The sequence below is a fragment of the Podarcis melisellensis genome (assembly GCF_964234715.1).
Source record: "Podarcis melisellensis genome assembly, chromosome: 10".
Lineage (NCBI taxonomy): Eukaryota > Metazoa > Chordata > Lepidosauria > Squamata > Lacertidae > Podarcis > Podarcis melisellensis.
The window spans coordinates 8,385,610-8,406,957 of NC_138542.1; the positions used below are offsets into that span (position 1 = coordinate 8,385,610).

The 21,348-nt window shown below is 43.9% G+C and overlaps 1 protein-coding gene and 1 long non-coding RNA gene across 4 annotated transcripts in view; one reads left to right on the forward strand and one right to left on the reverse strand.

The window, feature by feature from the left end:
- Positions 1–21,348, forward strand: part of LOC309379054 — a 136,018-nt gene that overhangs the window by 19,173 nt on the left and 95,497 nt on the right. The gene's annotated exons all lie outside the window — the stretch shown is intronic.
- LAMB4 (laminin subunit beta 4) overlaps positions 1–21,348 on the reverse strand; it is a 68,543-nt gene that overhangs the window by 14,579 nt on the left and 32,616 nt on the right. For all 3 annotated transcript variants that reach the window (XM_081927602.1, XM_081927601.1, XM_081927603.1), the window contains 9 exons: positions 20,617–20,737; positions 20,035–20,212; positions 14,467–14,610; positions 13,654–13,885; positions 12,030–12,187; positions 11,026–11,250; positions 9,358–9,578; positions 8,033–8,129; positions 181–556 (listed from right to left, as the gene is read on the reverse strand). In XM_081927602.1, coding sequence (XP_081783728.1) covers positions 181–556; positions 8,033–8,129; positions 9,358–9,578; positions 11,026–11,250; positions 12,030–12,187; positions 13,654–13,885; positions 14,467–14,610; positions 20,035–20,212; positions 20,617–20,737 — 1,752 coding nt within the window. The remainder of the gene's footprint in view (positions 1–180; positions 557–8,032; positions 8,130–9,357; positions 9,579–11,025; positions 11,251–12,029; positions 12,188–13,653; positions 13,886–14,466; positions 14,611–20,034; positions 20,213–20,616; positions 20,738–21,348) is intronic.

Consider the following 21,348-nt stretch of genomic DNA (forward strand, 5'->3'; position numbering starts at 1 on the left):
AGCATGGGTGAAAGCAGCTGAACTGAGTATTTTTGGAGGAAGAACAAGATGTGCAGCATTTTAGGGAGCTGTATTTGGACCCAAGCTTTCAGTAGCTTCTCAGCATGAGACCTTAGACCATGCTTAAATAAATATCTGTTAAATGATGAACAAACTCCTGTCTAAGGAAACGCATCTCACCGAATGTAGTCATGATTCTTCTTCATGCTCAACAGCACCTCTGGCAAAAGGGTGGGGCTTTTTAGGATTCTTTCTATTTCAGAAATTGTATCTTCATGGCCTTTGAGGTCTACATCACAGCCAGGCATTGTCTGCCTCTTATCTCCCAGCGTTGCGGCAAACCTCATTAATTTTTGGATTTTCTGAGACAGGGAAGTAATGGCGTTATCCCACTGATCAAAACAAACATGGCAGCGGCGGCAAGAAGGAAATTCCTGGATGTAGCCCCGAGCACATTGGTCACAGAATCTTCCGGTGACCCCAACACGGCAGTTGCAGGCTCCAGTGTCTTTATCACACCCGGGTGTCAGAGTGCCGTCCTTGCTACACTTACACGCTGGCAAGGGGGGGGGGGATGAAAGCACAATATGTTATAATTGCTGATAATTGACTAATAAAGTTATTACAATTATAATTACAGTACATTTATATGCCACTTAATTTCTAAGATGGTTTCTAAGCAGTTTGTACATGGAGAACAGATTACAAAAAAATATACAGTCATACCTTGGAAGTCGAATGGAATCCGTTCCGGAAGTCTGTTCGACTTCCAAAATGTTTGGAAACCAAGGTGTGGGTGACTTCCGGAGGCGGCGCAAAACGGCAATGGCGGTCCTCTTTACCCAGTGAAGAGGGGCTCCGCGAAAAAGGGTCGTCCGCTACGGCAAAGCGGAGACCCATTAAGATAAACCGCAGGCAGAGCGAGCCTGTGGCCGTGGGACTCGGCGGGTGCCAGAAGCCCCCCCAGAAGCGAGGAAGGGACCTCGTAAGAGGCTCCGGAACGTGAAAGGGGGAGCGGCGCTGTGAGTTCATCGCTCTTTTCGCGGAAGTGAAGCCGCGCTGCTGCTGCTGATGAGCGTCGACCTTTCTTCTTGAAAAGTATCGGAATTGGCTGCAATTTACCCGTGAGTAAGGGGTACTAAAGATTGACTTAAATTTATTTAATTCGGCTGAAAACGGGAGGCGAGTAACAGGAAGTCCGTCTCCCGACCCTGCTAATCAGAGCAAAGCAAAGAATTTGATGTGGGCTGAAGCGCTTAAAAAGAGACTTTGAAAATAGTACGAAGGGGCATCAATAGACTGTGTTTTTAGAAATTAAAAGGAATGAAGGATTAAATCATTTGGTTTATTTTGCTACGGAACCTTCCCCCTACTGTGGAGTGACGTGGAGTTAAAGGGGACAACCGAGCTGTCGGGCTGCCAGTGTTGCAAAGGAGAACTGTCAGGCTGCTGAAACTTCTTCTGAAGTATAAATTGTTGCATGGATGGATACATTATCGCTTTAATATTGATACTGGAACCTTTCTGTCACCTTGTGGCACTATTTTGAAACAGAACTATCTGGAAACCTCCTTTTTGAACTTGGGGATTATAAAAGTTGATAGGAACTTTGATGGCGGAAAAGAAACTTTCCTTTTCATGAAACACCCCCCCCGGTGGATTTGCAGAGGTATAGAGGCCTGGGAACTGTATTATATCGAGATTCTTTGTGGTTTAATTGTTTACATTCTGGACTTGCCTTTCTCATGGATTGAAAGACTATTTGACCTTGAACAGAGGCAGCTGGGGAATGAGCGGCCCAGGGAAAACAAGAGCAGCCAAAGCTAAGGAAGCTAAAGAAAAAGATAAGAGAGCTGGGCAGCTTGTTCAAACAACGTTAACACATCAACGTAGATCCTCTGTACCAACTGTGCTGACGGCACAGGAGGGAGAAGTTGAAACGCTTGCTACAGAAGAAATGGCAACTGGAGGAACTGATCCAGTCTTGAAACAAATCTTGGAACAATTGGCACTTTTGAATAAGAAGGTGGACGATCAGTCATCTAAAATTGATAGAGCTACATCTACTATCAGTAAGTTATCAGATCAGGTTTCCCAGCATACCCAGGCTATTGAGAAATTGCAAGGAGCTACGGCTGAGAACTATAAATTAGCTGCGGAAGCCAATCAAAAAGCTGAGCAAGCGTGCAAAAAGGTTGAGGAGATCGAAGGGGAAGTAAGACCTCTGAAAAGACAGGTAGGAGAACAGCAAGCCTACCTGTCAATGGTGGAACTGAAAAGTAAGGAATGCAATCTTAGGCTGAGGGCCGTCCCAGAACTGGAGCAGGGCAACCTAGAGGAATTTTTGACGCAGTTATTTTCTAAATTTTGGGGGGTTGAGGAAGACAAAGACTTCAAAATTGTGACGGCCTTCAGATTGGGAAGATCGGCTAAGAAAGACAAGTCCAGAGACTGTTTGGTTTGCTTGAGAACAAGAGAGGAAAGAGACAAGATACTAGGCCAACATTTTAAAAAATCTCTGGAAGTTGAAGGCAAAAGAGCAGAAATTTATAGAGACATTCCCAAATATCTGTTGGACCTTAGAGCCTCATATACAGACTTGGCCAAACTGTTAAGGTACAACGCAATTCCTTACAGGTGGGAATTCCCTCAAGGTTTATCATTCACCTATAAAGGAAAGAAGGTAAGAATTAAAACACTAGAGGACCAGCAGAAGTTCCTGCACGACAACGAGGAGGACCTCCAAAAGAGAGCCGCAGATTCTTGGCCTCCACCACCGGGATTACCACCAGGACACGTACCATCTGGAGGCGGTCCGGCACCACATCCTTCGGGAACGGAGGATAACATAGATACCCAACTGTGATACTCAAGTACTAGACCAGGATGTCTCTACAGCTTCTTAGTTGGAACATAAATGGCGGGAACTCTCCAGAAAAAAGGAGAAAAGTATTTCATATTTTGAAAAAAGAACAATTGGACATTATCTGCTTGTAAGAAACACATGTGACAAGACTCCACAGAAAAGTGTTAATTAATAAAAGGTTAGGCCAAGAATTTATTTCATCGGACAAAGTCAAGAAAAGAGGAGTGGTGATATATGCAAAGGAGAACTTGTCACCAAAATTTGTATTTAAAGATGAACAGGGCAGAATTTTGGCGGTTGAAATTCAGACACAAGGAGAAAAGTTTTTAATTTTAGGAATCTACGCCCCAAATGAAGGGAAATCGGAATTTTTCAAGAGGCTGCATGAGACTATGCTGGACTATTTGGATTACAACAACATTATCATGTTGGGAGATATGAACGGAGTCGTCTCAGTGAATATGGATAAGTCGCAAAGTGCTAACATAACGAAAGACGGCAGACTACCAAAAACTTTTTTCGAAATGATTGACAATTTGGACTTGACTGATATATGGAGGATCAAGAACCCTCTAGGGAAAGAAGGAACTTTCTTTTCTGAGGCCCACATGACATGGACGCGAATCGACCAAATATGGATAACTAGAGGACTGGCACCTAAGACTAGAAAAGTGGAAATCTGCCCAAAAACCTGCTCCGACCACAATGCTTTGAGAATGGAACTGAGATTAAACACAACCGGATCTTTCAGATGGAAAATGAATGACGCTTTGTTAAGAGATCAGGAGATTGTTAAGAAGGCCCAAAAAGTTTTAAAGGATTATTTTGAAATAAATTTAAAGACAACCGTGGAAAAAAGAACAATCTGGGACGCAAGTAAAGCAGTTATGAGAGGGTTTCTAATACAGCAGAACACGATCAAAAAAAGGCTCTGGAATGAAAAGAAGGAGAAGATTTTGGAGAAAATAAGAGAAGGAGAGAAAAAACTGAGATCCAGGCCTAAATCGAAGGAAGTGTTGAGAGAAGTGAAGTTTTTCCAGGCACAATATTCGAAATTGATAAATCAAGAGGTGGAATGGAAAATTAAACAAATGAAACAAAGATCCTTTGAATCAGCTAATAAGTGTGGGAAGCTGTTGGCTTGGCAGTTGAAAAAGAGACAAAAGCTTAATACAGTTACAAATCTAGAGATTGAAGGGAGAATGGTTCAGAAACCTGAGGAAATTAGAAAGTGCTTCCAGAGATATTTCAGAGAACTTTATTCACAAAGGCCACAAAAAGATTCGGAGGTGGATCAATTTCTCATAACTAATGGATTACAAAGAATACCTCAGGAAATGAGAGCAACCCTGAACTGTAACATTACGCTCCAAGAAATTGAATGCGCCATTCAGAATCTTCAACTAGGCAAGTCTCCAGGACCAGATGGACTCACTTCCAAATACTATAAGGTATTGAAGGACTCTTTGATACAACCACTGTTGGAAGTTTGCAACCAGATTATGGAGGGGAGGAAGGCACCGGAAACGTGGAAAGAAGCTTTCATCACGTTGATACCAAAATTAGAAACTGAAAAAACTCAACTTAAAAACTACCGTCCTATCTCACTCCTAAATGTGGATTACAAAATCTTTGCAGACATTTTGGCAAGTAGGTTTAAGAAAGTATTAAATGAAGTGATTCATAAGGACCAAGCAGGCTTTCTCCCTGGTAGGCATTTATTTGACAACACAAGAAACATCATTGATATTTTGGAATTTTTACAGACAAATTCAAATACAAGAGCGGTGTTGATCTTTATTGATGCGGAGAAAGCCTTTGACAACATTTCTTGGATGTTTATGAAGAAAAATTTGGAAAGGATGGGAGTAGGGCGGGGGTTTGAAAATGGAATAGAAGCAATTTATTCAGAACAAAAAGCTAAATTGATAGTGAACAACGTGGTGACAGAGGAGTTCAAAATTGAAAAAGGGACACGACAGGGGTGCCCTCTGTCTCCTCTGTTGTTTATCTCAGTCCTGGAGGTGCTATTGAACAAGATTAGAAATGACCGGTTAGCACAGGGAATTGTGGTCGGAGAGAAACAATATAAACTGAAAGCATTTGCAGATGACTTGGTATTAACACTACAGGAGCCAGCCTCTAGCACTAAAAGAGCATTAGAATTAATTTCTGACTTTGGTCGGGTGGCGGGATTTAAGCTGAATAAACAAAAAACTAAAGTTCTAGCAAAAAATTTGACAACTATTGAAATAGAGGAGTTCAGAAAAGAAACGGAATTAAATGTGGTTAAAAAAGTAAAGTATTTAGGGGTGCACTTGACCTCCAAAAACTTGAATTTGTTTAAGGACAATTATGAGAAATGTTGGTCAGAGATCAAAAGAGACTTGGAAACATGGTCAAGACTGAAACTTTCCTTGTTGGGTAGAATAGCTGCTATAAAGATGAATGTATTGCCGAAAATGCTATTTCTGTTTCAGGCTCTCCAGATCGTGGACAAGGTGGAATGTTTTGGAAAATGGCAGAGGGATATTTCTAAATTTGTCTGGCAGGGCAAAAAGCCCCGAATTAAGTTTAAAATACTAACGGATGCGAAAGAAAGAGGGGGGTTTGCCCTGCCGGACTTGAGGTTATATTATGAATCTGCAGCCCTCTGCTGGTTGAAAGATTGGATTTTATTGGAGAACACCGATGTCCTCGACCTGGAAGGATTTGATAATGCTTTTGGGTGGCATGCATATTTGTGGTACGACAAGGTTAAAGTTCATAGATCATTCAAAAACCATATTGTCAGAAGGGCAATTTTTATGGTCTGGTCAAAATATAAAGACTTATTGGAGAGTAAAACTCCGAGGTGGCTCTCACCGATGGAGGCCAAAGCACGGAAAAGACTCAATATGGAGGCCCACTGGCCTAAATATTGGGAAATAATTGAAAAAATTGGAGATAATTGGAGGTTGCAGAGTATGGAAAAGTTAAAAAACAAGGTGCGAGATTGGTTACATTATGCTCAAATTCAGGAAGTTTTTAAAGCGGACAAAAAAGTGGGTTTCCAGGAGGAAAAGTCGAAATTAGAGACAGAGCTGCTTGAGCCAAAATCTAAGTTAATTTCGAGAATGTACAACTTGTTGCTTAAATGGAATACACAGGATGAGATTGTTAAATCCTCCATGATAAAGTGGGCGCAGGATTTGGGGCACAACATTATGTTTGAAGACTGGGAAAGGTTATGGAACACCGGAATGAAATTTACGGCATGTAGTGCCCTGAAGGAAAATATTATGAAAATGACATACCGGTGGTACATGACCCCAGTCAAGCTTGCAAAGATATATCACCTGTCTGACAACAAATGTTGGAAATGTAAAGAGGAGGAAGGGACATTCTTACACCTCTGGTGGACCTGCCCGAAGGTGAAGGCCTTCTGGGAGATGATACATAATGAACTAAAAAAGGTACTTAGATTTACCTTACCCAAGAAACCGGAGGCCTTCCTCCTGGGCATGGTAGACCAGAGGGTGGCCAAGAAAGATAGAATTTTCTTTATGTACGCTACTACAGCAGCAAGGATCCTGATGGCAAAGCATTGGAAGACACAAAATTTACCCACATTGGAAGAATGGCAGACGCAGCTGATGGACTATATGGAACTGGCTGAAATGACTGGCAGAATCCGAGACTTGGGAGAAGAAGAAACGGAGGAAGTTTGGGAAAAATTTAAGGACTATTTGAAAAGGCATTATAGGTTGTATGAATGTTAAAAAATGCTCCTTTTTAGGAAATTACAGCTTCAGCATCGGTTAATTTTTTGAATTGGAAAATAAGGAACAACAAGACAGAAGTGGTGTAATGAAATAATTTTATTGTGTTGAAACTAAAACAATGGATTTGGACTGAAATGTTTAGAGACCAGATATCACGATAAGATGGAAGATATATTATTATGTTTAAAATAAGTTAACAATTTGCTGAGGTTTTAAATTTACAGAGAATGCAGTGTTCGGAAGATGGGGGGAGTCCACTAGATTTATGGAAATAAGTGTTTGGAAGTTGGATTTTGTATACTATAAACTTAATAAAAATTATATTAAAAAAAAAAAAGGAAACCAAGGTGTGGCTTCTGAGTGGCTGCAGGAAGCTCCTGCAGCCAATCAGAAGCCCGGTCGGATGTTCGGGTTCCAAAGAACATTCACAAAATGGAACACTCACTTCCGGGTATGCGATGTTCAGGAGCCAAAACGTCCGATTACCAAGGCATTCAGGATCCAAGGTAAACATGCATAATTAAAATACACACTAAAACAATTTCATCCAGACCTTAAAATAAATACCCACAATTGAAATGTATAAGTTATATGTTAGAGAAACAGGATAGAAACAGAATAAGGTTATTCATTCATTCATTTAATGTATATCCTGCCTAATTTTTAGAGGAAACTCAGGGCAGCTTACTCATCAAAATCTGACAATATAAAAACGCACAGCAATCTCTAGAGCTAAACTCAATCAAAAAGTCAAAGTATTAACATAAAAAACCCTAAAAGAGCAATACAAATTCTAAAATAGTCATCAAAATAATTATTAAAAAATCAGAGTAAACTAGCAAATAATCAGATTTTTAAAACCAATATACAGAAAAAGAAGTCCTTAATGTACCCAGGTCCCAAGCTGTTTAAGACCTTAAAGGTCCACCAGTACAGATCACACAAAACTAGCATGATGGAATAAAAATACGTAGTACGTATAAGCATGTTGTACTGGTTGTCATTTCTGAATGATTTTCATGGACAGTCCCTTCTGGAGTGCATTACAGTACTCCAGTCTGAAGGTTCCCTGAGACCATTCCCTACGTGGAAGCAAGACTGGAAGGAATTGAGATAATCAATTTAATCTGCAGCTTGCATTACAATCCACTCATTCGCTTGCCCCAAAAAAGAGTTGCTAGACATTAATAATAATGATAATTTATATCTTGCACTTCCTCCCAAAGGAGCCCAAGAAGGCAAACATCAAAACAACTAAATAATACAATTAAAAATAAAATAAAGACATCTATAAACATCTAAAACAATGCAATGATTCTTCAAATCTGAGGGGTACAAATATTCTGTTTTCAATTAAAAGAATGTTAGGATTTCTGCTACATACTACTACTACAGTACTTACAGAAACAATGGATTTGAGAATCCCCAAAATAATTTTCATCGCATGCGTCGCAACGTCTCCCAGTATAGCCCACTTTACACGGACATTGACCTGTGAGCTGCAAAAAGAGTCTACAGTGAGAAACGGGCTTAATGGACTCCCTGCCTTCTTTGCAATCCCCCCCCCCCCATGCTACTTAAACTGCCAACTCATATGTATGTGAGCACTTCTTTTCAGGGGTTTTTCCTGATCTCTAGCTCTGAAAAAAACCTAAAAACTTGCTCTTATTTTTGCATTTCCATCAACAAAGCAAGAATAGTTTCTTTTCAGAATGTGTGTGTTTTCAGATTACTGTCTTAAAGGGCAGGTTTTTTAAAAAATAATAATAAGATTTTCTTTGTTTACAAAAGTATGTGCATTGTCTCTTTTCTCAGCCTGCAAAGTCTTTTCTATATACAGTGGTGCTCCGCAAGACGAATGCCTCGCAAGACGGAAAACCCGCTAGACGAAAGGGTTTTCCGTTTTGGAGGTGCTTCGCAAAACAAATTTCCTATGGGCTTGCTTCGCAAGACGAAAATGTCTTGCAAGTTCCTGCGGGTTTTTTCCCTTCCTCCCCTTTTTCCCAAGCCGCTAAGCCGCTTAACAGCTGATCCACTAAGCCGCTTATCAGCTGATCCGCTAAGCCGCTTATCAGCTGATCCGCTAAGCCGCTTAACAGCTGATCCGCTAAGCCCGCTAAGCCGCTAATAGCGCTAATCCGCTAATCCGCTAATGGGCTTGCTTCACAAGACGAAAAAACCGCAAGACGAAGAGACTCGCGGAACGGATTCTTTTCGTCTTGCAAGGCATCACTGTATCAGTTACATATGATGTGAGACATTAGTGTTGCCTACCTGAGACATCCCTGCCCCTCTCCTGCTTGCACGCAAGTAGGAGTTGGGTGGCTGCTCCGATAGGCAGCATGAAGCCTCCCTTCACAGCTTAGCTGCTGGGGTCAGGGAAGGTGGAGGCAGCCCAGAAGCTGCATCTTAAGAGCCCCTGCACCACCATCATATGGGGACTTCTGAGCAGCTCCTGAAGCCAGCCAGAGCCAACTGCTCTGGGCTGCTGAGACTGCCGCTGCTGCATTTCCTGGGGATATTCAATGAAATCCGGGGACATTCTGGGGTTGGAATTCGTCCGGGGATTTATTCGCAAATCCAGGGACTGTCCCTGGGAAATGGGGATGTCTGGTAACCCTATCCTGGCCCACTGTTTGAGAAACAGCGAGTAAGAGGAAATCCTGAAGACATTAAAATTTAGCGACATTATAATTTATAAATGGAGAATCAGCTCAATAGCCTTGCCTGATCACATAAGTTGTTCTGGGAATGTCTTGGATTGCAGTCACAGATGTGACATCCGGTTCCTTGGATCATGTTCCAGTAGCCAGCAGCGCACTGATCACACTTGGCGCCTACCACATGAGGCAAGCAAGGGCATATTCCCGTCATCTGATCACACATGCAAAAGCCGTTTCCAGGTGGGCATTTCACTGGGTCCACACCCAAAGGGTTGCAGTCACATTCTGTAAAGATAACAGTTAGTTATGGAAAAAATCCCTTAAAAAAAAGCAATGTTCTACCAGGAATTTAAGTTACCTTACATTGTAAACATCAATTTATCTGTAATAATAATAATAATAATAATAATAATAATAATAATAATAATAATAAAATTTATTTATACCCTGCCCTCCCCGGCCAAGACCAGGCTCAGGGTGGCTAACAATCAATAATAAAAACAAATTGATTAAAATACAACTTAAAAAACAAGATTAAATTCATTAAAACATTAAAATTCAGCCTCTTCACAGGAGGAGAAAGGAAAAAAGAAAGAGGGGGAGGGAATCAAATTGATTCTAAGCCAAAGGCCAGGCGGAACAACTCTGTCTTACAGGCCCTGTGGAAAGAAATCAGATCCCGCAGGGCACTGGTCTCATGAGACAGAGCATTCCACCAGGCTGGAGCCAGTGTTGAAAAGGCCCTGACTCTGGTTGAGGCTAATCTAACTTCCTTAGGGCCTGGGACCTCTAGGGTGTTGCTATTTATGGACTTTAAGGTCCTCTGTGGGGCATATCGGGAGAGGCGGTCCCGTGGGTACAAGGGTCCTAGGCCGTGAACTCTGTTCTCAGCTTGTTCTCTTCCTGTCTGTCTAGTAGTTCTTTGTTCTTTACTTCCATCAGGGACAAGTTCCCCTCTGCTTTCATCCCCTTCTAGTCGAGTAAAAATCCTGAGGATTCATGGGCTTTTACCTCCCCCCCCCGGCAGCCTCCTTTATCGCTAGCATCCCTTATCTCCCCCCCAATCGCTTAACGATCAGCTGCTTCTTTTCAACACTCCTTTCCCTCGTTTGCCTTAGTGTCTTTTCCTTAGCTGGAACAGTTTTTTGCTCCTACTTTTCTGCTAATTTCTCTTCTCATTGATTTAGTCTTCCTGTCTCCTCTCCTTGCAAGTTTGCTGTCTTTACCTTCCCCTCCCAGGCAGCCTCCTTTATTTCTAGTGTCCCTTATCTCCCTCCCGATCACTTGCCGATCAGTGGCTTCGTTTCAGCACCCACTTCCCTCTTTCAAAAAAGAAAAAGCACGATCTGCTTTTCGCCCCTGGGCAATTCAGCTCCAGGGACCACGCATGCGCTCCGTAAGATTTTTTAGGAAGAAAAACTGCGTCTTATGGAGCGAAAATTACGGTATTTTCAAAACTGAGTTCTCTGTACATGCCTTTTGACTCTCCCTATCAGCATTGGTCCTAGAACACCTTTAGCCAACTGTGTAACCTTCTTTCATCTTGCCATCAATTGCTCTACTCCCAAACATTCCACCTTATGCAATAATATTGTAGCCAGAATAGATCATGCTACTAAGTAGAAACAATGATGATTTCATTAATGTGCATAATTTATTGTAGACACACCTATTTTATTTTCCTTTATGTGCTCAGTCCTTGATTTGTAATCTATAAAAGTTGTTTGCTTACTTCTACAGTTTTGAAGGAGTGCTGATCCAAAGTAACCTGGTTTACAGAACTCGCAGCTTGGTCCATGGGTGTTGTGCAAGCATTTCATACACTCCCCAGTGTCCTTGTTGCAGGAGTCTGGATCTGCCACATCAATGTTATTATTACAGGAGCATGGAAGACACTGGCTGGCTACTGCATTTGGATTCCTGTAGAACCCACCAGGGCATTCATCACACCGATCACCTAACAAACCAAAATTCACACACAATTGCTGGTGACAGTCAGACACAGCTCACCTTTCCAGAAATAACATTACACCATCAGATTCCATAATATTATAAAGAACCCTAATTGTTAAGAGTTAGATGGATAAATAAATATAGTTCTGTTAGTTCTATTCAGACATATAGAAGTTACATCTGTTTTATTGTTTAGTTACTATTGATTTCAAGCATCTTTCGAATTTTTTAAAAAACAATATTTTGTTTTATATTGTTGTAATTTGCTTAGAGGGCTTTTTTAAACAATCAAGTGGTATATTAAATTTTGTTAAAATGAAACAAACCCACAAACACACACAAATAATAAATATTTGGAAATACTTGTGCTAGTGTTTCTCAAACTTTTAAAAATGGTTTCCCCACTACCATACTTGGAAGGAACTTAACCATGCATTCCTACGCTGAACTCAGAAGTGAGTTCAGCAAGAGTTGTATAGGACTGCAGTCTTAAATGTCACTGCCCCCAAACCTAGAAACTTCACTAAATACTGCATCTGTTTAGTTCCTCCATCAGTACTTGGGAACCTTTAGCCTGTGGTCCACCAGGCCTCCCAATCTGGCCTATATTTTGGGAGTTTGGGCCAAACCATGTCCTCCTACCCTATATCCCACAACGCAAACTTTTTTTTTTTAAAGGGATACAGACAAATAGACAAAGTTAGAATGGATTGTGATTTTTCCTCAGTCTCTGACAACATAAAACATAAATTGTGAAACTCATGAAGATGTCAAGTTTCCTACCTGAATAGCCCACAAGACAGTTGCAGACTAATAGCAAAGTCCAAGGATCTTGGTAACAGGAATGGGCAAAGTACCTACTGCTTGTTGGAGCGTCTGGGCACATGCATGGACGGCACGGCTCTCCTTTGAGAGGGTTTCCATAATAACCATCTACACATCTGCCAAAAAGAACAGTGAATATGGAGAATAAGGCTATTGAAGGCTCCTTGCCTTTGATGGCTATGATCTTCTTCCAAGGTTCGAGGCAGTAATGTTTTGAATACCAGGTCCTGGAAACCACAGGATGGGAGAGTTCCCTTGCGCTCAAATCCTGCTTATGGATTTCCCACAGGCATCTGATTGGCCATGGTGAAAACAGGAATGCTGGACTACATGGGCCATTGGCTTGGTCCAGCACGCCCTTCTTACATTCTTATGAACCTATTTCAAAATGGCATCAGAAGAAGGCAAGAACTGAAGAAGAACTTTTGGATTTTGCCAAAAGGCAAACTTAGCCCAGCAGTCTTTTCTCAGAGTGGCCAACTGTCTGGTAAGATTGCAACCAGCCCTCTCTTGCTATGATTCATACGGCCTCTGAACCTGAAAGTAGCACGCAGGGTTTCTATTCCATAAAAAAACCCAGCAACGGTTCGCCTTTCCTCGTTCTGTGGCTGTGGCATTACTGACGTAACTGATGGAGTGGATCCACTGTCTATGTATGAGCATGTGGCTCAGCTATGCCCCTATCTGGGCAGGGATAGCCTAACTACTGTTGCCTCTGCTCTGGTAACTTCAAGGTTAGATTACTGCAATGCGTTATACGTAGGACTGCCTCAGAAACTTCAGCTAGTGCAGAATTCAGCGGCCAGGTTGCTCACTGGAGCAAGACAGTTTGAGCATATTACACTGATCCTGGTCCAACTGCACTGGCTACCAATTAGTTTCTGGGCTCAATTCAAAGTGCTGGTTTTGAACTATAAAGCCTTAAATGGCTCAGGACCGCAATATCCCAAGGACCGCCTCTTTCCATATGAACCCACCCGGAGCCTGAGATCATCTTCTGAGGCCCTTCTTTGTGTGCCTCCTCCTGGAGAGGTCTGGAGGGTGGCAACACAAGAACAGGGCCTTCTCTGCAGTGGCTCCCTGTCTGTGGAATGCTCTCCCCAGGGAATTTTGTCTGGCGCCTTCATCAGACACCTTTACGCGCCAGGCAAAAACGTTCCTTTTTAACCAGGCCTTTGGTTGATCTGATTGAAATCCTATGCTCTTTTAAAACGTGGCTCTTTTGGGGAGGTTGTTATTAGGTTGTTGTTCTTATTTTGATTATACATATTGTGGTTTTATATGTTGATCTTGTTCTGTGAAATGCCCTGAGACCTCTGGGTATAGGGCGGCATATAAATTTAATAAATAAATAAAAATATGTGTGTGCATTTACACATAAAAAATAAATGTGTGCATGCACAACGGCAGCACAAATGCCATTGTGGGGAATGTGAGGTTAGTCTGCACCCCTATGGCCATCAAGTCCACCCATAAAAATTATTTGCCCCCCAACCAAAACCCCCATCTCTGCTATTTTCTATCCCTGCCACTTAAAGATGTGCATTAAATTTGCATCTTCTCAGTGTCCACCCACCCATACCTTTCACAGTTGGCTCCAGCTGTAAACCCTCCGCAGTCCAAACATGCTCCAGTCTGGGCGTCGCACAGTTCTGCAAAGCCATTGCAAGGGCAAGGCCGGCAATGGGGAAATCCAAAATACCCAGCCAGGCATCGACTGCACTGTCGGCCATCTGTTTCTGGCCGGCATGAACATTGCCCTGTCACCTGGTCACACAGAGCACTCACGGATCCTTGAGGATGGCAGTCACACACTTGATGGAAAAGAAGCAGAGATGACAGTTACATGACAAATTGTTGCGTTATCTTAATATAAAGCCCTCAATGTGACATGACCACGATCTCTGTATAGATAGAAGTCTCTTGCTCTTTGTTGACCATATGATCAACAGTCCATACCCATTCTCAAAGAGGGCAATGCAAGACCAGTCAGCCTTATCCCCATTTTACAGATGAGGAATGTTTGATGTGAAATAATGACTTGCCTAAGACCAGTGGCGTAGCGTGGGTTGTCAGCACCTGGGGCAAGGTAAGTAATTTGTGCCCCCTAACCCGTGGATTTGTGCCCCCTAACCCATCGATTTGCGCTCCCTAACACTAACCCCCAGATGTTGCGCCCGGTGCGGCCGGCCCCCCCACGCTACGCCACTAAGACCACCCAGAGTGTTCATATTCATCAGGAGATTTCAGTTTGGGTTTCCCAGGTTCAAGGAAAACAAAAGTCTGCCCACACGACTTAAACATTGTTGTTTTTAAAAAAGGAAATAGCTTAAAATTTTAAAAACACAAAACCAAAAAAACCCACAACTGAAAGCAAATGGCAATCGGTACTTACAAAGACAACCTTGAGACCCAAAACTATGGCTTCCGGCTGAGCATTTATCACAACAGCGCCCCATGACATTCGGTTTGCATTGACATTGACCTCCAAGTTTCTCGCAGTTAGAGTTTATTGACCCTTGTGGGTGGCACCTGCAGGCTTTTAACAGAAACATGCTTTCTCATACAAACAGATGATTGCAACCAAACTCTGCATTTATTAATTTAAATTATTTACACTCTCCTCTTCTTCAGGGTAGTAAATCAAAAGGTCAAATACCAACAACAAAACCTGAATATTTTTTTAAAAAACCAAATACAGTGCTGCCCCACAAGACGAATGCCTCGCAAGACGAAAAACCCGCTAGACGAAAGGGTTCTCCATTTTTCGATGCGCTTCGCAAGACGAATTTCCCTATGGGCTTGCTTCGCAAGACGAAAACGTCTTGCGAGTCTTGCGATTTTTTTCGCTTCCCCCCCTTTTTCTAAGCCGCTAAGCCACTAATAGCCTTTTAGCCGCTAAGCCGCTAAGCCTTTAATAGCTGCTAAGCCGCTAAACCGCTAATAGCGCTAATCCGCTATGCCGCTAATAGGGTTGCTTCGCAAGACGAAAAAACCGCTAGACGAAGAGACTCGCAGAACTGATTATTTTCGTCTTGCGAGGCACCACTGTAGCAGGAAAGCCAACCGAGACTGTTCTGATCTTAGATAAGGTGAAAGTGTATTTTAAAAAGCATGCTTTGGAATGCTTTCTTTTGGGCTTGCTTCAGTTAACAAGTAGGGATAGCCAATGCTGAGCTTTATCAGATTAGGAAGCAAAGGCAGAAGCTGCTACTGTAAAGATCTTGCTTCTTTTCCGTGTTGATCTCACTGTGCAAGGTGTTGGCATCTTTAGCACTGCTTCCCCTGGTGACCTTAATGGATGGCAGGGATGGAAGATGCCTCTCTTGCCTTGAAGACCATCCTGTGACACTGCCTCCACCTCTCAGTTCAGCTTTATTTACTATGAACCCTGAAATTTGGGATCCCCTCCAAACTGGTGCCTGTTATAGTTCAGAACTTAACTGGTTAAATTCCCTGGTGTGTGTCACCTGCTGACGTCAGCTTACAGCTGGGCGGAGACAGAAGTTTTAGAAGCTAAGGAGGAGGAGTTTTTCCCTGTACTTTCACTTCTCTCTGTATCTGTGAGAGAGACATGGCTGAAAGAAGCCCCGGACTTTGATGCTGTAATGTTTTAATAAAGAGCTGTAAATAGACAAATCTGTCTATGTGTGCTTACACGGAGCAAGACTGCTTTACACGCTGCGTTTTCCACTCTGCTAAAAGCCGTGACTGAGAGAAGACAGCAGGAGTTATTGCGCAGCTTGGGAGGAAGCCTGCCGGACCGCTGTAAGTGATTGATGCGGATCGTAAAGCTGTCTGAGATCGCGACCCTATCGATCAGGGGGATCGATATATATCCACACAGGTTATGGAAGGTCAGCCAACGCTCGTAAAGCAGTCGGTGTGAGCTCCAGGAATGTCTTTGAAGTCAGCGGTCTGCGGCTGAGGAGCGGAACGGGAGCTGACTGGGTGCCGGAGAGCAGATGATTTATTGCCTGCTTCCGAGAGGCAGTGAGAGCTTCTGACACAGAGAGCTGGAGCTAAAAAGCAGCTAAGAGCTGGAAGCTGAGACGCAGCTCAAAACGTTTCTCCACGGAAGGGAGAGCCAAGCAGCTGGTACGGAGTAAGTACAGCTTGGGGCACCTTGGGAGAACGGGAGAAGATGGCCAAAAGCCAGAATATACCTCTGGAAAAGCTCACTCTAAAGAGTTGGGCAACGTGGTCCAGAAGAATAAGGGGATGGTTCTTGGTCGAAGGGCTCTGGGAAGCAAGCCAATGGGAGCCAAAATCACCCCTTAGCCGGCCAGCAGCTGGAGCAGGCGAAGCAAGCTGTGGGGCTGTGTTGGCTGAAGATAGCCAGAGGCTGCAGCAAGAGCTAGAGATGCTCAAAGCATGCGTTGATGCATCACTGAGGCCTCATTTGGAGGGCATAACGACAGCGTGGGCTGCCTGGAATTTGCTGAAGGGCTTGTGTGAGGCGTCAGCGAAAGGCCAGAGCCCTGGAGGAAGCCCTGGGGGGGCTGAAGGATGCCCAGAAAGCCCAATGGGGGCTGGGACAGTGTTGGGGAGCTGTTGTAGTGCTTCTACACGTCTGTGTGATGGACTGAGTCCTGGAGAAGCTGGACTGGCAGGCCCTGTTCCCGATGTCTTAGCCTCTAGGAGCGCTAGTGAGCAGATCGGGGGGGCGAAGAGTTCCAAAGGCAAGTTTAAAGGACTTTCGCTTTGTGCTGAAGCAGAGAGGAGCTTCAGGGGGGGCCAGGCGGCTGGTGGGAGGCGCCGTTCCAGAAGGAGGAAGGCCAGGCCAGCTGGGAGGAGCCCCGGGCAGTGTTTTTCCACTGGAGTTCAACGTCGGCGTGGCAGTTGCCCCCACCGGAGCAGAGAGCCGATGCAGGATGTTTGCAAAGACTTTTCCCATGGGAATCAGGCGGGTTTCCATGGCAACAGGCCTGGGAAGACAGGCAGGCGTGGAACTGAGCCAGGTGGTCGTGGTAAACAACAGGAAGAGTCTTATCAAGTCTCAGCGAGTATGGCAGTGTTTGAAGACGGCCGAGTGGAAAATTCCGAGATGGCCTTTGTAATTGACTCTGCAGCTAACCGCAACATGGTTCCAGAGACCCCTGCAGTCGAGAGGTGGAATTGCACGGCAGTTCCGAAGGGACAGACTATTAAGTTCGCGAATGGACAGAAAACTAGAGTTCTCAAATGTACTAATGCCTATCTTTCTGTTTTACAGGAGACGGTGGATTTTTGTATTGTTCCAGAGGTTCATCATTGTTTGTTATCTGTGCCTTATTTGTTAAGTAAGGGGTTCAAGGTTTGTTTTGAAAATGATGTCTGCACAATCTCCAAAGGGGGGAGGTTACTGGCCAAAGTGCGGAAGGGACAGAATGATCTTTTCATTCTTAAAACGTCTCTTGGGGGTGAGGGGAAGGTTGAGAAAGCACAAGCGTCGCGTGCTACAGTTCCCAACCAGCGTGCTACAATTCCCGCTCATAATGTTACATGTGCATGTGTATGGCATCAGAGAACGATTCACAATCCTTTAGAGGATTTGCAGGCGTTACCTGAGGTTGTTACAGGTTGTAAAATTAAAAATTGTCAAAGTGCCATTAATTGTGACACTTGCAAGCAGGCAAAGGTGAGAGGGTGCAGTTACCCAAAGGTGGAACGTGTGGCCACCAAACCTTTTGAGCTGGTACACATAGATTTGGCCGGTCCTGTCAAGGAACCAAGTCTGGGAGGGGCCAGGTTTCTGCTAACTTTTCTGGATGATTTCTCGCAGAATTCCTGGACTCACGGTCTCAAATCCAGGGAGGATGCAGCACAGCTGATCAAGAGCTGGATTGAGGGGGTGGAACAGAGGTTCTCCACCAGGGTTCAAGCGATCATCAGTGACAGAAATACTAAGTACACTGGTTCTGCGTTGCAGAAGTTCTTGCAGAAGAGAGGGATACGCCACACAGTTACTTCACCCCAGCAAGGGGGGGTGGCAGAGCTGAGGAGTGGAGCTCTGGTTAAGGCTGCACAGGTGATGCTGAAAGAAGCCAGGTTACCTCCTGAGTTTTGGGTGGAGGCTACGAGGGCTGTGTCATTTACCTGGAATCGTGTCTACAACTCACTGGTAGGTGACACACCGTTCTCTTTGTTAAATGGCCGCAAACCCCAGGTTCACTTTCTGCGCACTTTTGGAACTCCTGCGCTTGTCGCTTTGCCTAAGGCTTTGCAAGGGCCAGATGGAGCCAAAGTCCAGAAAATGATCTTCTGTGGGTATGAGCCAGAAGCCCGTGCATGGCGATTTGCTTACCCGTCAGGTGATCAGAGTAAGGTGCTGATCAGTAAACACGCTGAGTTCTTAGAGGAGGAGGTAAAGTCAAAGACTCCTGTCAGGCGTGATGTTCTCTCAGATTGTCTCTCTGATCCAGAAGACAGTTCTGATGAGGCGGAAGAAGAGGCTGAGGCTGCTGATGACGACCAGGTCACTGACCAGGGTCAGGAGCAGGATAGGGCATCTCCACAAGCTGTTAAGAGACTGCCCAAAAGTGAGCCTAGTTCTCCTGTGAGTGTAATGGAGAGGATTCGAAGACGCTTTAAGTCAGAAGGAGAATTCCATGATGCAGAGGACACACCTGCTGATCAAAGTGAGTCAGAGGGAACACCTGAGTTTGTGCCTAGGAGGTCCAGTCGCACAACTAAAGGTATCCCACCAGAGAGGTATCAGGCCACAGGTGCGTGGGTAAGTTTCGCACAGTGCGATTCTGAGAGTTGTGAGGTGGTTCCACAAATGCCAAACAGGTTTGCCAAGGGAAGGCGCAAGGCATTGGGGAAGGGATTGATCTCACAAGGTGTTACTGAAGATGTTGCACAGGTATCACGCAGGGACACAAGGGGGGGTGTTATAGTTCAGAACTTAACTGGTTAAATTCCCTGGTGTGTGTCACCTGCTGACGTCAGCTTACAGCTGGGCGGAGACAGAAGTTTTAGAAGCTAAGGAGGAGGAGTTTTTCCCTGTACTTTCACTTCTTCTCTCTGTATCTGTGAGAGAGACATGGCTGAAAGAAGCCCCGGACTTTGATGCTGTAATGTTTTAATAAAGAGCTGTAAATAGACAAATCTGTCTATGTGTGCTTACACGGAGCAAGACTGCTTTACACGCTGCGTTTTCCACTCTGCTAAAAGCCGTGACTGAGAGAAGACAGCAGGAGTTATTGCGCAGCTTGGGAGGAAGCCTGCCGGACCGCTGTAAGTGATTGATGCGGATCGTAAAGCTGTCTGAGATCGCGACCCTATCGATCAGGGGGATCGATATATATTGCCACAGTGCCAAAGTTTTGTACTCATTTTGTACTGTCCCCTGCAAACTGAGTAATGGGCAATTCAAACCGAGGTTAACCCCCAAATTCCCTACATTGTCCGATTCACACCAAACTTTTGCAATATTTTTGTACTGCAATCCCCACATTGTGTATTTCCCACCAAACTGAGTGATTGATACTCAAACTAGCGGCCACAGGTCTCCCACCCCCAAACCAAACATTGTCTGATTCACTCCAAACTGGGGGCAAAGTTTTGCAATCGTTTTGTATCACAAACCCCCAAAAGTAAATCCCTAAGTGACCACAGGCCACAGGTATCCCTCCAAAACCCAAGATTGTCTGATTCCCTCCAAACTGGTGCCAAACCTTTGCAATTGTTTTGTACTGCAAATCTCATGCTTTGTGAAAGGAAACAGCAAATGGTCAAACCAAAAGCCAGTACATTACAGAACTCTGCTATATACTGCAGTATCCTACCCAGCAAGAAACAGGCTGTTGAATTTTTGTACCATTTGCAAACACCTTTCAATGGCGCACAATTAATAACATGGAAAACAGTTTTAGTGTCTCTTAAATTTTTAAGTTTATTTTAAAAGTCAGAACAACAAAAGTTACTTTCACTTTTGCTTCTGGCAGCATGAAAAAGCAGGAAGAGTATAGATACTTACAAACTGCTCCATTGTGAATACGGGCAGACAGACTTGCTATTAGTTTTTCACATGCTTCTGGTAGGATATGCGGTCCAATTTCTGAAGCTATTTCAATGCAGTGATACTGCTGGTACTCTTCTAAATTAGATTTGTCGCAAAAGTTTTCCACTGAACTGATTCTAGGAATAAGTCCAAGCTTCAAAATTGACAAAAGCAAAGAAGTTTTAAACAACTGCATAGAGAAGTATAGTTCAGGGCAGGGGGGATTCCTTTTAACAGTTGAATTGGATTAATAATATATTTTTACACTGGAGTTATTATTATTATTAGCCTAAGCAACCTTGAATTGCTTCCTCCTTCCTTTTCCAGTCTGCCTTCCTTTAGTCACTTACATTCCCCACTGTCTTAAAGGCACACAGCCTACAAAATCAGCGATGCCCTATGCGTTTTATTGATTAATGTCTGTAATGGCGGTTGCTGGCCACCTGACAGGTAGGATATAAGTAAGGGAACGGGTAGACAGATGGATGAACCAACCAATGTCCCAAGAAAAGGTGATCAAACACAAAAGAAAAGTTGCTACGCAGCACAGATACTTACTGAATCAACCAATATGGATGACCGGGTCCCTGGATCAGAGGCAGAAGACTTGGAAAAATAGACATCTACAAAATATTCTGTTCCTGGTTCGAAGCATACAGCAGCAGGTAGCAGCTCCATTCTGTTTAATTGAAAAGTCAAAACAAATTAAAGAATTCTGTCATTCTTTTCACCAAGGTTTTATGGAGATATTCGTGTGCATGAGTAACAGAACAGAAATGACCAAGTGTTGGAAGACATAAGGGGAAAGGATGGCTTCCTCTTGGGTTTCCCCCCAAATATATCTTCTTTGAAGAAACAAACAGATAATGACCACTCCCCACATCAAATGGGGGGCGCCTTTTGCATGGTCGCGCGCAGCCCCCTGGATCTTGAAGCATCCCAGCATCCAAATCTACAGGAAGGAACTCGACATTTGTTGTTGTTTAGTCGTGTCCGACTCTTCGTGACCCCATGGACCAGAGCATGCCAGGCACTCCTGTCTTCCACTGCTTCCCGCAGTTTGGTCAAACTCATGCTGGTAGCTTCGAGAACACTGCCCAACAATCTCGTCCTCTGTCATCCCCTTCTCCTTGTGCCCTCCATCTTTCCCAACATCAGGGTCTTTTCCAGGGAGTCTTCTCTTCTCATGAGGTGGCCAGTCTTGGAGCCTCAGTTTCAGGATCTGTCCTTCCAGTGAGCACTCAGGGCTGATTTCCTTCAGAATGGATAGGTTTGATCTTCTTGCAGTCC